Source organism: Bison bison, unplaced genomic scaffold, assembly GCF_000754665.1.
Source record: "Bison bison bison isolate TAMUID 2011002044 unplaced genomic scaffold, Bison_UMD1.0 scf7180017864145, whole genome shotgun sequence".
NCBI lineage: Eukaryota > Metazoa > Chordata > Mammalia > Artiodactyla > Bovidae > Bison > Bison bison.
In genome coordinates, this window is record NW_011494717.1 from 9397325 (window position 1) to 9412051 (window position 14727).

General features: G+C 38.6%; 1 protein-coding gene across 3 annotated transcripts in view; it reads left to right on the forward strand.

Annotated features, from left to right (window-relative positions):
- The window catches only part of ZNF512 (zinc finger protein 512), a 31037-nt gene that overhangs the window by 5727 nt on the left and 10583 nt on the right, over positions 1-14727 (forward strand). For 2 of the 3 annotated variants that reach the window (XM_010840655.1, XM_010840656.1), the window contains exons 3-10: positions 3948-4135; positions 5067-5162; positions 5454-5537; positions 6189-6313; positions 6820-6906; positions 7313-7411; positions 7999-8166; positions 10965-11159. In XM_010840655.1, the coding sequence (XP_010838957.1) occupies positions 3948-4135; positions 5067-5162; positions 5454-5537; positions 6189-6313; positions 6820-6906; positions 7313-7411; positions 7999-8166; positions 10965-11159 (1042 nt within the window). The remainder of the gene's footprint in view (positions 1-3947; positions 4136-5066; positions 5163-5453; positions 5538-6188; positions 6314-6819; positions 6907-7312; positions 7412-7998; positions 8167-10964; positions 11160-14727) is intronic. The other variant, XM_010840657.1, reaches the window with a different exon arrangement.

Below are 14727 nucleotides of genomic sequence, written 5' to 3' on the forward strand. Positions count from 1 at the left end.
TTTTCCTTTTTTATTTTTTCCCCCCCCCCCCCCTTATTTTTGGTGGGGGAGAGATTTGGTAATGGTTGCTTTCAGAATTACAATATACATACCTGTCATTTCATCATCTACTTAAAGTTAATATCCAACCATTTTGCTTAAATGTAGAAGCCTTAACAACTATGTAGATTGCTTTAACTGCCTATTGCTGACTATTAAATTATAGCTGTTGTATATGTTACATCTACATTTACCTTACTAGATAATGTTAAAATTTTGCTTTAAACAGTTTTTAATATCTATCCACCTATTTACCATTTCTCTTACTCTTTCTTCAGTATTAAAAATCCAAATTTCCCTCTAGTGTCATTTTTTCCTTCAGTTGAAATTATTTCCCTTTGCATTTTTCGCAGAGCAGGTCTGCTGGTGACAAATTTTCTTGGTTTTTCTTCATCTTAAGGGTGTTTTTCACTGAATATGGAATTTCAGGTTGATGAATCTTTTCTCTCAGGATCTTAAAGATGATGTTGTGCTGTCTTCTGTCCTTGGTTTCTGTTGAGAAAATCATCATTTGAATCATTGTTCTCTGTAATATGTCATTTTTTTCCTAGCTGCTTTCTGGATTATTTTAATCTTCAGTTTTAAACAGTTTCATTAAGATACATCTAGGTGTGTTTTTCTTTGAATTTATCCTATTAAGTGTTTGATTTACAGCTCCTTGAATCTGTAAATTTTAAGTCTTTCATTAAACTTGGGGAATTTTTCCACCATAACCTTTTAAAAAATATTTTTTCTTAGTCTCTCTCTTTCTTCTTCTGTGATTCCAACTATGTCTAGGTTAGATCTTTTGATATTGATCCACAGGCTGTTGAGGCTCTGTGGACTGTTCTTCAGATTGGATAATTTCTCCTGATCTGTCTTAAGTTCATAGATTCTTTCCACTGTCATCTCCCTTTTGTTACTAGTCCATCCAGTGAGTTTTTAATTTTTTTTTTTTGTTATTTTTCAGTTCTTAAATTTCATTTGGTTCTTTTTTATGATTTTTATTTTTCTGCTGATAATTCCTGCATTTTCCTTTATTTCAAGTGTGTTTTCCTTTCATGAAGTGTAGTTGTAATAGCTGCTTTAAAGACTTGGATAGTTCCATCATCTGCATCACTAACATCTGTTTATCATCTGTCCTTTAAGAATTGCTTGCATTTTACGGGTTCTTTGTATGCTGCATAATTTTGGATTTTTATTCTCAAGATTGTGAATGTTATTTGTGTAGACTGTGGGTCTTTTTAGAATCCTCTGGGGATTGTTGCTGTTTTTATTTCTGTTTAGGTTTAGACCATAAATTCTGTCTTGCTTCCGAAGGCATTGGTTCAATCTTAGTTCCTTTGAGTCTTTTTTATGATGGTTTAGAGCTAAGGGGTTAGTTTTAGACTTTTTCAGGTTTTTCAAATCCTGTTTTCAGTTTTCCAATCTTTTAATACATTGGTTTGGATCTGTTTCACACTGATAACACAGGGGTTAGTCTGAGACTTGTGTGCTTTGTTCAAATCTTATTACACTTTTCAAACCCTTTGCTAAGCTGGTTTGACTATGTTCCATACATACATAGCTCAGGTTAAGCAGTGATTTGTGTGGATTTGTACACAGAATTATGAGATTACCTTCTTTGCCTGCCTTTACTCGTGATTCACTCACATTCTCTGGTATGTAGAGACCCCTTTTCATGGATTCTAAGGCCAAAAAGTTTCTACTGGAATTTAAGTTGTCCATGCCAGTCTGCAGGTGGAGCCCATCATATTGCAAAGCCACTTATGAGAGGGAAAAAACTAGAAAGCATACCTGTGTAACTCACTTCTACCAGTTTTAACTCTTCTGCACAATCCACCTGCTTTTGTTTACTTTTTGAGGTCCAGAGTTTTTAGTTGTAATCAGCAGGAGGAATGGGCTGTAGTGGGCGTATGCCACCATGCAAAAGCGGGACATTTCTATATTAAAGCTGTAATATTGGACCTCATGTACAGAGAGCTGAGAATCATTTTCCCCTTTTTGTGGCATACTGACATTGTAAGTCCCTGTTATTTTTCTGTTTTTCCAATCCCCATGTCAGTCCCCATCCTCCCAGAGACAGCTGTACTAACAAGTTTGATATTTGTCCTTAAATAGTTGAGTCCTTGTAAAATAGCTAGTGCTGTTTGTGTATTTGATAATTTACTGAATTGACATTGTACTATAGATCTTGTTCTGTTTCTTTTTTTAAATTTTATTTTATTTTTAAACTTTACAATATTGTATTAGTTTTGCCAAATATCGAAATGAATCTGCCACAGGTATACCTGTGTTCCCCATCCTGAACTCTCCTCCCTCCTCCCTCCCCATACCTTCCCTCTGGGTTGTCCCAGTGCACCAGCCCCAAGCATCCAGTATTGTGCATCGAACCTGGACTGGCGGCTCGTTTCATACACGATATTATACATGTTTCAATGCCATTCTCCCAAATCTCCCCACCCTCTCCCTCTCCCACAGAGTCCATAAGACTGATCTATACATCAGTGTCTCTTTTGCTGTCTCGTACACAGGGTTATTGTTACCATCTTTCTAAATTCCATACATATGCATTAGTATACTGTATTGGTGTTTTTCTTTCTGGCTTACTTCACTCTGTGTAATAGGTTCCAGGTTCATCCATCTCATTAGAACTGATTCAAATGTATTCTTTTTAATGGCTGAGTAATACTCCATTGTGTATATGTACCACAGCTTTCTTATCCATTCATCTGCTGATGGGCATCTAGGTTGCTTCCATGTCCTGGCTATTATTCCACAATATGCTTTTTAGTTATGTTTGTAGATGTGTAGAGATGGTTTCTTGCTTCTAACAACTACATAGTATTCTGCAGTAAGCATGTATCACATTTTACTTTTTTTCCCCCTAAGAATGGTCACCGGTGTTACTTCTAACTCCCTGCTACCACAGACCTCTGTGTGTAATTCTTACCAACTCTACCTCTAAAGTATTGTCTTGAGTTTGTTGGTTTGCCATCTCTACTGCAAAACTTTAGTTCAAGTTCAAGCTTAAGCTTTCGTCATCTCTTACCCATACTGTTGCAACAAACTGCCAACTCTTCTCTTTTCATTCACTCATCCTCTGTGGGTCAATTTTTTCATACAGCATCCAGTGTGGCCTTTCTAAATCTATCTGCCATAAATCTAAGGCAGGTCTCACACAGTTGGTTGGAAAAGGGGTGTCTCAGAGATCCTGGACGACAGCTTGAGAACTGCTACTCTACCACACTTTGAGCCACCTAGAAGATACTGTGTTGCTACTAAGTAAAGTTTGTTAACTATATAAGTGACTGGTCTTAGATTTGGAAATTTGGATCTAGCTGTATACCAGATTTCTGGCCGGTGTAACTCAGATAAGATAGTTCCCTTCCTTTAGCTATGAAATCTAAGTATCATGTTGCTTAAGTAAGACAGGGTGCTCTGACATCAAGGTTTAGGGCTGAGGCTAAGGGAAAAGGAAGATGGATCAGACTAGAGCCTACAAACTGTTCTTTTCCTTCTTTATTCTCAGGGGTACTATTTGGTTACTGTCCCTCTGCCAGAGAAATAGAGAAGCCTGGATATACCTTCCAATAGACCAGGGGATCTTCTGAAGGGTCATCAAACACCCTGTTACTTTTACTACTTTCTTTTATTTGATGAATTTAGGAAAGAATACCTATTTTGGCTATAAAGTGATCATTATGGAGAGTGTTTATTCTTTCTGATTACAGTAAAGTATAATAACAATTTTATGTATCAGGCCAGCTGTTTTGTTAAAAAATTACAATCTAAATTGTTTTTGTTATCAGGCTTCTTAGTTTTTTTGCACAGGTAACCAACTTGATTATCTTCTTAGGATATAATACAATTAATAGGAACTTTATCCCAGACCACCCTTTGTGGTATTTCTCTTTGTGTCATGTTAGTAGCAGGACCCAATGCTCCATAAAGGATAATAGTTTCCAGTACACTATCCCTCACGATGACTCCTTAAGCGGTTCATCATCTGCTTCTTCATGTGAACCAGTGAGTGATTTTCCAGCATCTTTCCGAAAATCTACCTACTGGATGAAGATGAGAAGGATCAAGTCAGCTGCTGCTTCCCATGTAGAAGGTATCAGTATTGTTATCTTATTCTATCTTATTCCAAAGACAGAGAACTCTCTACTTACATTTTGAGGTCGTGGTTTAGTCGCTAAGTTGTATCTGACTCTTTGTGACCCTATGGATTGTAGACCAGGCTCCTCTGTCCATGGGATTTCCCAGGCAAGAATACTGGAGTGGGTTGCCGTTTCTTTCTCCAGTATTTTGAGGTAGCTATTGTAAATGACTTTTAAAGTATTAAGTACCATATATGTGTTTCTTATTAGTGATTGAATTTTCTTTTGGCTGTGCTATGCAGCTTGTGGGATCTTAGTTCCCCAACACAGGATTAAACCCGGGACCCAGCAGTGAAAGCACTGAGTCCTAACCACTGGACAGCCAGGGAACTCCCTTGAAATTTTTTAAGGTGTCAGGCTGTCACATATTATTAGTTTCATGAACTGTTCCTCTATTTTACTGAGTGAAAGTCTGCAGATCTTATTTCTCTAGGCTATACTGGTATCACCTTTCCTTTTCATATGAATTGAACTTTTTTTTCCATTGTTCTAGAGTGATCCTCTGTTGAAGGTTTAGGGGCAGGTGGTAAAAGGGCTATTCTAAGTAGAATTTTCTTAGTGGTTATAGTCTGAAGGGTTCTTAGGAGCCCTTTATCTTGGACAGTTAGCCTCAAATCAGGATCAAACAAATCACACTGCCTAAAGGACCTTATTATTCACAGGGAACAATGAATTACTTGAAATGGAGAACAGTACAGAAGGAAAAGGGGAGGTTGAGTCAATTAATGGAAAGTTATATCAACTTCCCTAAAAAACTTCTTGAGGCCTCGCTCGCTGATGATCTTTTTCCTTTCATGATCTTGTGATAGATGATTTAGCGGCAGGCCCAGATGTTCACATATAAACCATACTAAGATTTTGTTTTGTTTTCTTGTGTTATTTCAGGGCCAGGTGGAGTGTCAACCAAAGGAAAAAGGAAACCCAGGCAGGAAGAAGATGAAGACTATCGAGAATTTCCTCAGAAGAAGCATAAGCTTTATGGTAAGGGAGTAACTTTGCTAATTCTTTTTCCCTGGGTGCCTAGGTTTTGTTCTTTGAAGGTGAAAGGAACCTTAGGTTTTGGCCCTTAAGCACTTCTGAGCCCTTTGAATTTTTTGGCAAGGAATGGCCTCCAACTTGCCTTATTTTTTACCCTTTTCTTCTCTCTTGACTTAAGGGAGTCAGTTGGTTGAGGGAGTGGGGCAGAGCATGTTGAGGAGGGAAGAGATTTTGGTGGTAGTGCAGGATCAGCAGAGGTGATGTGTCAGGCTTCAAGTTTCTGTTTTGCGTCAGGGAGGAAGCAGCGGCCTAAAGCTCAGCCTAATCCCAAAGCCCAGACTCGCCGTATTCGGAAGGAACCACCAGCTTATGCAGCAGGTATGCTTTCGGAAGCTTTGTGAGATCTAGTTCTCTCATTCTGTCTTTTTTGTTGTTGCTGTTGGTAAAGGAATGATGTACCAAAGCATTTCTTTAGGAGGCACTTGCTAAGGACATAGATTTGAAGATAAGTCATGTTTGTTCAAATTTTGGCTCTGTTAATTCTTTGACCTGTGTCTTAATTTCTGCAAACTTCAGTTTCCTTGTCTCTAAATAGGAATAATAAAGCAGTCAGAATTGTGAAAATTAAATGGGATAAAAACATTCACCAATCTCTGGCACATACAAACACTTAGCACACTGATTGTTACATATCTCAGTTACATATCGCACTTTTACATGCTGCTATGAAAAATGTTACTCATTGTCACTTATAGGTCAGTAAAACTGGGGAAAAAATTATTGTCCATTTCTATAAGCCACTGGGCTTGGGAGTGCTTCTTAGATGGTTTTTGTCATGGGAATTGAGTAGGAGTTTCGGAAACTCTTCACTGTCTGAAAAAAATTATTTCTAGAAGTTACATACAGCAAGAGTCTTTCCCCCAGGAAGAGAAAAAGCCACTTTATGATACTTTTCCTCGAGTCTGAGATTGTGCTTTTTGTTTCTGGAGAATACTGCAAATTTTAAGTGTTCCTTTCTCTCCTTTGTAGGCAGCTTAGAGGAGCAGTGGTACTTAGAAATTGTGGATAAAGGCAGTGTCTCCTGTCCTACCTGCCAGGCAGTGGGGAGAAAGACCATAGAGGGCTTAAAGAAACACATGGAAAACTGCAAACAGGTTAGATAATTTGTGGCATTTCATAACTCTTAGGAATTTTTACCCAAACTGAAACCTCCGACACTGTGTTGGATATGCTGATTATTGTGGAGAAGAGGCAGCATTGTGTCATAAAGAGTCTGACAGACTTTGGTTTGAATCGTCATTCAGCCACTTACTTGTTGGGTCATTTAGCTTTTCATTTGTGGACCTCAATTTTCACATTTATGAAGTAGCTACCTGTGTAAGTCGTGAGGATAAAAAAGAAGTACTTGATGCTAAGTGCCTGTCCCATTTCTGGACAAATACTGGCATTCAGTAAATGGTAGTTCTTATTATTTTAAAAATGCATAGCTGTTACCTTTTTGCCCTTGAGGACATGACAGTGAATTTGGGGCATTTTGAGATTCATTATTATTATATAATTTGGGAAATGAAGATACAGATGAGACCATTTGCATAAGACTTTGTGACATTCTGTTTCTTTGTTGAACAGTTTGGCACTGAGCAGCATTTTTCCCTTGTAGGAAATGTTTACTTGTCATCATTGTGGGAAACAGCTTCGTTCACTAGCAGGGATGAAGTATCACGTCATGGCAAATCATAATAGCTTGGTAAGAGTGTCTTCTGTCCTTCATGAACATGTGATATTTGGATGTCTTTACTTGGATGAGTGTAGATACCTCAGTGGAGATGGCTGAAGCTCTGGGACTTTATAGGGTTGTAAGGAAGAAGAGATCCTTTTGATAGAAGAGTTACACACAATGAAATGTGGATATGGAAGTATTTGAGGTATTTGTGTGTTTAGGGTAGCCCAAAGGTTCATATCCTGGGAGATAGAGGCTTTTAACTCTTAGTTCCTTTACATTCACTTTACTGTTAAGGAGAAGATGAAGAAAGCCAGGAGTCAGATAACTTAGATTTCGTGATCATCAGCTTAGGTTCTAGTCCAGTCCTTGATTCTCCTCATGGAATTTTTTTCTGTGAAACATCTGCCTGTTTGTTTCTCTGGTTTTCTAGCCCATTTTAAAGGCTGGAGATGAAATAGATGAGCCAAGTGAGAGGGAACGTCTCCGAACAGTTCTCAAGAGACTGGGAAAGCTGAGATGCATGCGTGAGGTAAGAGCCCAAAGACAGCAACTCCTTCTGCCTGGAGCCTCAGGTCAGTGTCTTTCTGTTACTTGCTCCCATGTCTCCTCCTCCCTTACAGACCTAGTTTTGTGTCATCTTCCAGCATCAGACTGACTTCTGATTTTCAAGGTCTCCTGAACTCATTAACAGTTCTTTATTTTCTTTCTCATCTCCAGAAATGTGTGTGTCTCCCTTTTCCTTTTGTTTGAAGGAGTTTCTTTGTCATCCTTTCTTTTGTGTGATAAAGAGGATCGTAGTAACTTCATGTGAGAAACTTTGATATTGCTGGGTATTTGGTATTGGGATGGAGTTCGATAATAGATCAAGGAGGAAGCTCTGACACAGAGGAGGTATACAGTTCTAGTTTGTTGAATGCTTACTAAATTGGTTGAACTTCATGCTTGGTGGTAGAAAGGATTGCAGTCGGGCCAGGGAAAAGGAAGGGTTGTGCCAGTGGGGAATGTTGGAGAGGGTCTAGTAATATCAGGGTCTAGTTGTGTGATATGGCTCTTTAGAAATTAGAGGTCATATCAAAATATATAAGATTAAAATACAGGCCTTTCTCCTGTGTTCAGAGTTGCTCTAGTAGCTTCACCAGCATCATGGGATATCTGTACCATGTGAGAAAATGTGGCAAAGGGGCTGCTGAGCTGGAGAAAATGACCCTGAAATGTCACCACTGTGGAAAACCGTATAGATCGAAGGCTGGACTTGCGTATCACCTGAGGTCAGAGCATGGTCCTGTGAGTACTGATTACTTTCCAGACCCTGTTTAGGGGTTTATTCTGTGGTGACTGCTTTGCTGCTACATCTTTGTATATCCTTGGTTCCTCATTTGTAGTTCCTTTTATTCTGAATGTTTTTGTTCTCTTTTTCCTTGTTTCTTGTGCTCTTCTTTCTGCTGTTTGATCACTATTAGATTAGACAAATCAAAGTTTATTGTATAGTCTGGGTTGAAGTAAATTCAATACTATATTTTTAAGGCATAAGGCATTCTCCCTTAGCTAGAAATTTTATGGGACTCTATCCAGCTGGTTCGGTCCCTCTATTCCAGTTTTCTCATCCTGACTTTTTCTTTTCCTCATTACATTTCTAGGCTCCCCCACCTCTTGTTCCTTTTTAGCACTAAGTTTCAAGGTATAGTTTAGATATGGTAATTAATATTCACCCTTTTTAGTGTACAAGAGTTCTGAGAAAAACATATATAACTACTACCACAATCAAGATATAGAACAGTTTAATCATTCCCCCCAAATTCTTTTGTGTCCCTTTGTAGTCAGTTCTTCCCACTCCCAGCTGGCTGACCACTGATATATTTCATGTCCTTATAGTTTTGCCTTTTTGGGAATGTTATATAGATGAAGTTGTACAGTATATACCTTTTTGAGTCTGACTTCTTCCTCTAAGCATAATACATTTGAAACTTGTCCATGTCTTACATGTATCATTAGTTTTTTCTTTTTTGTTTCTGTCTAGGATTCCATTCTGTCTAGGATGTTTCACAAGTTGCTTATCCATTCACCAGTTGAAGAGCATTTTAGTTGTTTTTAGTTTTTGGCAATTAGGAATAAGCTGCTGTAAATATTTACATAAAGGTTTTTGTATGAAAATAAGTTTTAATTTCTCTTGGGTAAATAAAACCTTAGGAATGGGATTGCTAGGTCATATGATAAATGTATGTTTACCTTTATAAGAAACGGCCAAACTTTTCCAAAGCAGCTGAGCCATTTTCTCACCAGCAGCATATGAGAATTTTAGTTGCTTTACATGTTTATCAACTCTTGGCTATTGTCAGGTTCATTTTTGAAATCCATTCTAGTAGAATATAGTGGTATTTTACTGCTGTTTTAAATTTGCACTTCCCTAATGACTAGTGATGTTGACTGTCTTTTCATGTGCTTATTGGCAATGTCAGTCTTTAGTGAAATTTCTTCTTTAGTGAAGAGTCTATTGAAATCCTTTGTTCATTTTATTGTTGGAGTATTTGTTGTTTTACTAATAAGTTTTAGGGCTTCCCTGGTGGCTCAGAAGGTAAAGAATCCACCTGCAATATGGGAGTTCTGGGTTTGATCCCTGCGTCGGGAAGATCCCCTAGAGGAGGGCGTGGCAACCCACTCCAGTATTCTTGCCTGGCTTCCCTGATAGCTCAGTTGGTAAAGAATCCACCTGCAATGCAGGTGACCCCAGTTTGATTCCTGGGTCAGGAAGATCTGTTGGAGAAGGGATAGGCTACCCACTCCAGTATTCTTGGGCTTCCCTTGTGGCTCAGCTGGTAAAGCATCTGCCTGCAGTGTGTGAGACCTGGGTTCAATCCCTGGGTTGGGAAGATCCCTTGGAGAAGGGAACGGCTACCCACTCCAGTATTCTGGCCTGGAGAATTCCATGGACTGTATAGTCCATGGGGTCGCAAAGAGTCGGACACAGTTAAGCAACTTTCACTTTCATTAAGTTTTAAATATATTTTGAATTAAAAAAAATAGATTCTGGACACAAGTCTTTAAGCAGATACATGTTTTACAAATATTTTCTTCTGGGCTTAGTTTGTCTTTGCATTTTTTATAGTGTTTTTCAAAGGGCAGAATTCTTAATTTTCATAAAGTTCAGTTTGTCTTTTTTCTCCCTTCATGGATAATGCTTTTGTTGTTATAGCTAAGATATCTTTGCTCAGTAGGATGTATAATTTTCTTTTGCTGCAGTAAAACAGTCATCATAAAATTAATGGCTTAAACAATTTAAGTGTATTAGCTCACAGTTTATTAGGCCAGAAGTCCAGGCTCAGCTGGTTCCCCTGCGTAAAACCTCATCAGACTGGACTCAAAGTGTTAGTAGGACTGTTCCTTTATGGAGGCTTGAGGGGTGGATCTGTTTGCAGGCTCATTAAGCATTAAGCTTAATCAAGAATTCAGTTCCATGCAGGTATAGGACCTTATTTCTTTGCTTGCTGGGAGATGTGCTCAGCTTCTGAAGGCCACCTGCAACCTTTGGCTCATGGGCCCATTCGTGTTTGAGTCAGCAACAGTATTGAGTCTCTCTCACCTTGGGAATCTTTCTTGTCTCTTTTTTTCTGTCACACCTGTCTTACTTAAAGTCAGCTGACTATGGAGATGAATTAGATTTACCTTAAAATTAAAACTAGATTAATGTTTGATTGATTAACTGATGACAATAGCCTAACGAAGTGGACGCATAGAACCCTTCATGCCCAGGATCATAAGAATGTTCTCCCTAGGTTTCTCCTAGAATTTTATACTTTTTATGGTTTATATCTAGGGCTATGATGCATGTTTATTTCTTTTTATATGGGTATGTGGGTATGTCTTGATTTTTAACCACTTGGCACAACACAAGAGATTTTATCCTGCTAAGAAGCTTTTTTTACCAGTAAAATATGCAATAAGATGATGGAGCTTGATACTCCATGTGGTTAGCAAGCTAGTAAAGAATTATTTTGATTTTTAGGGCAGGAAGGACAGCCTTTAATCACTGGCTCTAATGGAAACCATTTCTCAGGCCTGTGTTTTACCATGTCTTATTCTTGCAGATATCCTTCTTTCCAGAGTCAGGACAGCCAGAGTGCTTGAAAGACATGAGCTTGGAGTCAAAGAGTGGAGGCCGAGTTCAAAGGCGTTCTGCCAAGATAGCTGTATACCACCTGCAGGAACTGGCCTCTGCTGAACTGGCCAAGGAATGGCCTAAGAGAAAGGTGCTTCAGGATCTGGTACCTGATGATCGGAAGGTGAGGCAGAAACTTGTATTAATTTTGAACCGTTATGTCTGATATTGTGCTTACTACGTGCAGAAAGGTAAACACATTTGAATTACATGACAAATAGTATTTTGCTCCTTTATCCACGGAGATGGAGTACATATGATCTGGCTTCAGTGTTTGAATTCATGTAGGTCCTAGAGTGACAGTCTTTTTCAGAAGTTCTTTAAGGAGCTCTTTTAATTTTAGACTACTTCCAGGGGAACTTGAGTTCCCAGATTTTTGTTTGGTCTTTGCCCAGTGTGTTTTTACTTTGTTAGTTCATATGTAGTAGTTTAATATTTAGTTTAGGTAAGAAGTCCTCTTATTTGTTTCAGTTTGTTTTTATAGCAGTAGACCTCCTCTTCCCACCTACTTTCTTTTCCCAAATAAAAGCTTATGCAAAACACCATTTTATATGCTAAAAATAGAGTTGCACTGACTGGGGGTAGTGAGCCCAAAAATGAAAGAAAAAAAATCTTAAAAGCAGCAAAGCAACAGAATATGTACAAGAGAACTCCCATAGGACTATCAGTTGACTTTTCAGCAGAAACTTTACAGGCCAGAAGCGGGTAACATAATGTATTTAAAACCATGAAAAAACCTACAACCAAGTACCCTACCCAGCAAGGCTGTCATTCAGATTTGAAGGAGAGAGAAAAGATTTTACAAGACAAGTAAAAGCTACAGGAGTTCAGCACCACTAAATCAGTTTTGTAAAAAATGTTAAAGGGACTTAAGGATATATAAAATAAAAAGATGTAGAATATGTCTAAAACATTTGATGGGGATAGAATAAAAATGCAGGGTTGTTAGAATGCCTTCAAACTCAAGGGAACAGCAAGTACGTATTTATATGTGGCTTGCTATTGGGTTTCCTCTGGTGGCTCAGATGGTAAAGAATCTGCCTGAAGTGCAGGAGACCTGGGCTTGATCCCTGGGTTGGGAATAGCCCCTGGAGAACAGAATGGCTACACACTCCAGTATTCTTTCCTAGAGAATTCCATGAACAGAGTATCCTGGCTTGCTATAGTCCATGGGGTCCCAAGAGTCAGACACGACTGAGCAACTGACACTTTCACTTTCAAGGTTGCTATATGTAAACCTCTTGATAACCACAAACCAAAAATCTGTAATAGATAAACATGAAAAAGAGAAAGGAATCCAAAACTGTCACTAAAGATAGTCATCAAATCACAAGGGAAGAGACCAAAAGAAGAAAAAGGAACAAAGAAGAATAGATAACCTGAGAACAGTTAACTAAACACAGTAAGTACATATCTGTCAATAATTACTTTAGATGTAAATGGACTAAATATTCCAATCAGAAGGCAAAGTGACTGAATGGATATGAAAATAAGATCTGTATATATGGTGTCTAAGAGAGACTCATTTCAGATCTGACTGACTGAAAGTGAGGTGATGAAAAAAGGTATTCCATGCAAATGGAAACAGAAAGTTGTTCAATACTTACATCAGACAAAATAGAACTTAAAGAGTATAGCAAGAAACAAAGTACATGACATAATGATAAAGGAATCAATCCAACAAGAAGACATAACAATTAAAAATATGTATTCGCTCAGGGTGCTCATGCTCAGTTGTGTCCGACTCTTTGCAACCCTTGGACTGTAGCCCACCATGCTCCTCTGTCCATGGGGTTTTTCAGGCAGGAATTCTAGAGTGGATTGCCATTTCCTCCTCCAGGGGATCTTCCTGACCCAGGGATTGAACCTGCGTCACCTGCATTGCAGGCAGATTCTTTATCTGCTGAGCCATTGGGGAAACCTGTTAAATACATGAAACATACAAATACTGTGAATTCTGTTGATTTTGGATGGAATATATATATTTAGTATATTAAGTCCATGTGGTATAATGTGTCATTTAAGGTGAATTTTCCTGGTTGATTTTCAGTCTGGATGATCTGTCTGTTGATGTAAATGGGGTGTTAAAATCCCATGCTGATACTGTGTTACGGTCAGTTTCTCCATTTTTGTTGTTAAATACATAAAGCAAATATTAACAACCAGTTCTGTACTCTGATTTATCAAAGGTTCTTTAGTTTACTTTCCTTACTTCACCTATTACCTCTACAGACTTGGTTCTGTCTTTCTATCTCAGAGAATCAGCTTCCTTTCAGATACTTTTGATTTTTCAAGTAGGAGGATTCTTTACTCACCAGAAATGCAACTATCTCTTACCAATGGTGAACTTTGTAAGAACTATCTCTGCAGATGTTAAAACTTTTTTCTGTAAACTAGTTAACAGGACTTCTCTAGTGGTCCAGTGGTTAAAACTCTGTGCTTCCAATACAGGGGGTTTGAGTTTGATCCCTAGTTGGGAAAGTAAGATCCTGCATGACTCAAAGCATGGTCAAAAAAAAAAGTCACTGGAAACTAGTTCCAGTTGTAAGAAGAGACCAACTGGTGTCAAAACATGTGAAAGAAAGTACTGGGAATAATTCTAATTTTGTAGTATAAGGATATACTAGGTGTTCTGTTCTCTGAGTCTTCTCACATTCTTTCAGGTTGAACCTTAAGTTTTTGGTGTTAGAATTTTTTGAATATCAAAAATTAACATGATTTCAGTGAAGAAAAATGATAAATGCAGATAAGCAAAATAAAAATCACTCATAATTCTAGTACCCAGAGAATACTGCGGTTAACATTTTGATTTCTATCTTTTAACCTATATACATATATTTCTATTCAGTTCAGTTCAGTTGCTCAGTCATGTCCGACTCTGCAACCACATGAATCACAGCATGCCAGGCCTCCCTGTCCATCACCAACTCCTGGAGTTCACCCAGACCCACGTCCATCGAGTCAGTGATGCCATCCAGCCATCTCATCCTCTGTCTCCCCTTCTCCTCCTGCCCCCAATCCCTCCCAGCATCAGAGTCTTTTCCAATGAGTCAACTCTTCGCATGAGGTGGCCAAAATACTGGAGTTTCAGCTTCAGCATCATTCCTTCCAAAGAAATCCCAGGGCTGATCTCCTTCAGAATGGACTGGTTGGATCTCCTTGCAGTCCAAGGGACTCTCAAGAGTCTTCTCCAACACCACAGTTCAAAAGCATCAATTCTTCGGTGCTCAGCTTTCTTCACAGTCCAACTCTCACATCCATACATGACCACAGGAAAAACCATAGCCTTGACTCGATGGACCTTTGTTGGCAAAGTCACATCTGTGCTTTTGAATATGCTATCTAGGTTGGTCATAACTTTCCTTCCAAGGAGTAAGCGTCTTTTAATTTCATGGCTGCAATCACCACCTGCAGTGATTTTGGAGCCAAAAAAAATAAAGTCTGATACGGTTTCCACTGTTTCCCCATCTATTTCCCATGAAGTGATGGGACGGGACGCCATGATCTTCGTTTTCTGAATGTGGAGCTTTAAGCCAACTTTTTCACTCTCCACTTTCATGTTCATCAAGAGGGTTTTTAGTTCCTCTTCACTTTCTTTCATAAGGGTGGTGTCATCTGCATATCTGAGGTTGTTGATATTTCTCCCGGCAATCTTGATTCCAGCTTGTGTTTCTTCCAGTCCAGCGTTTCTC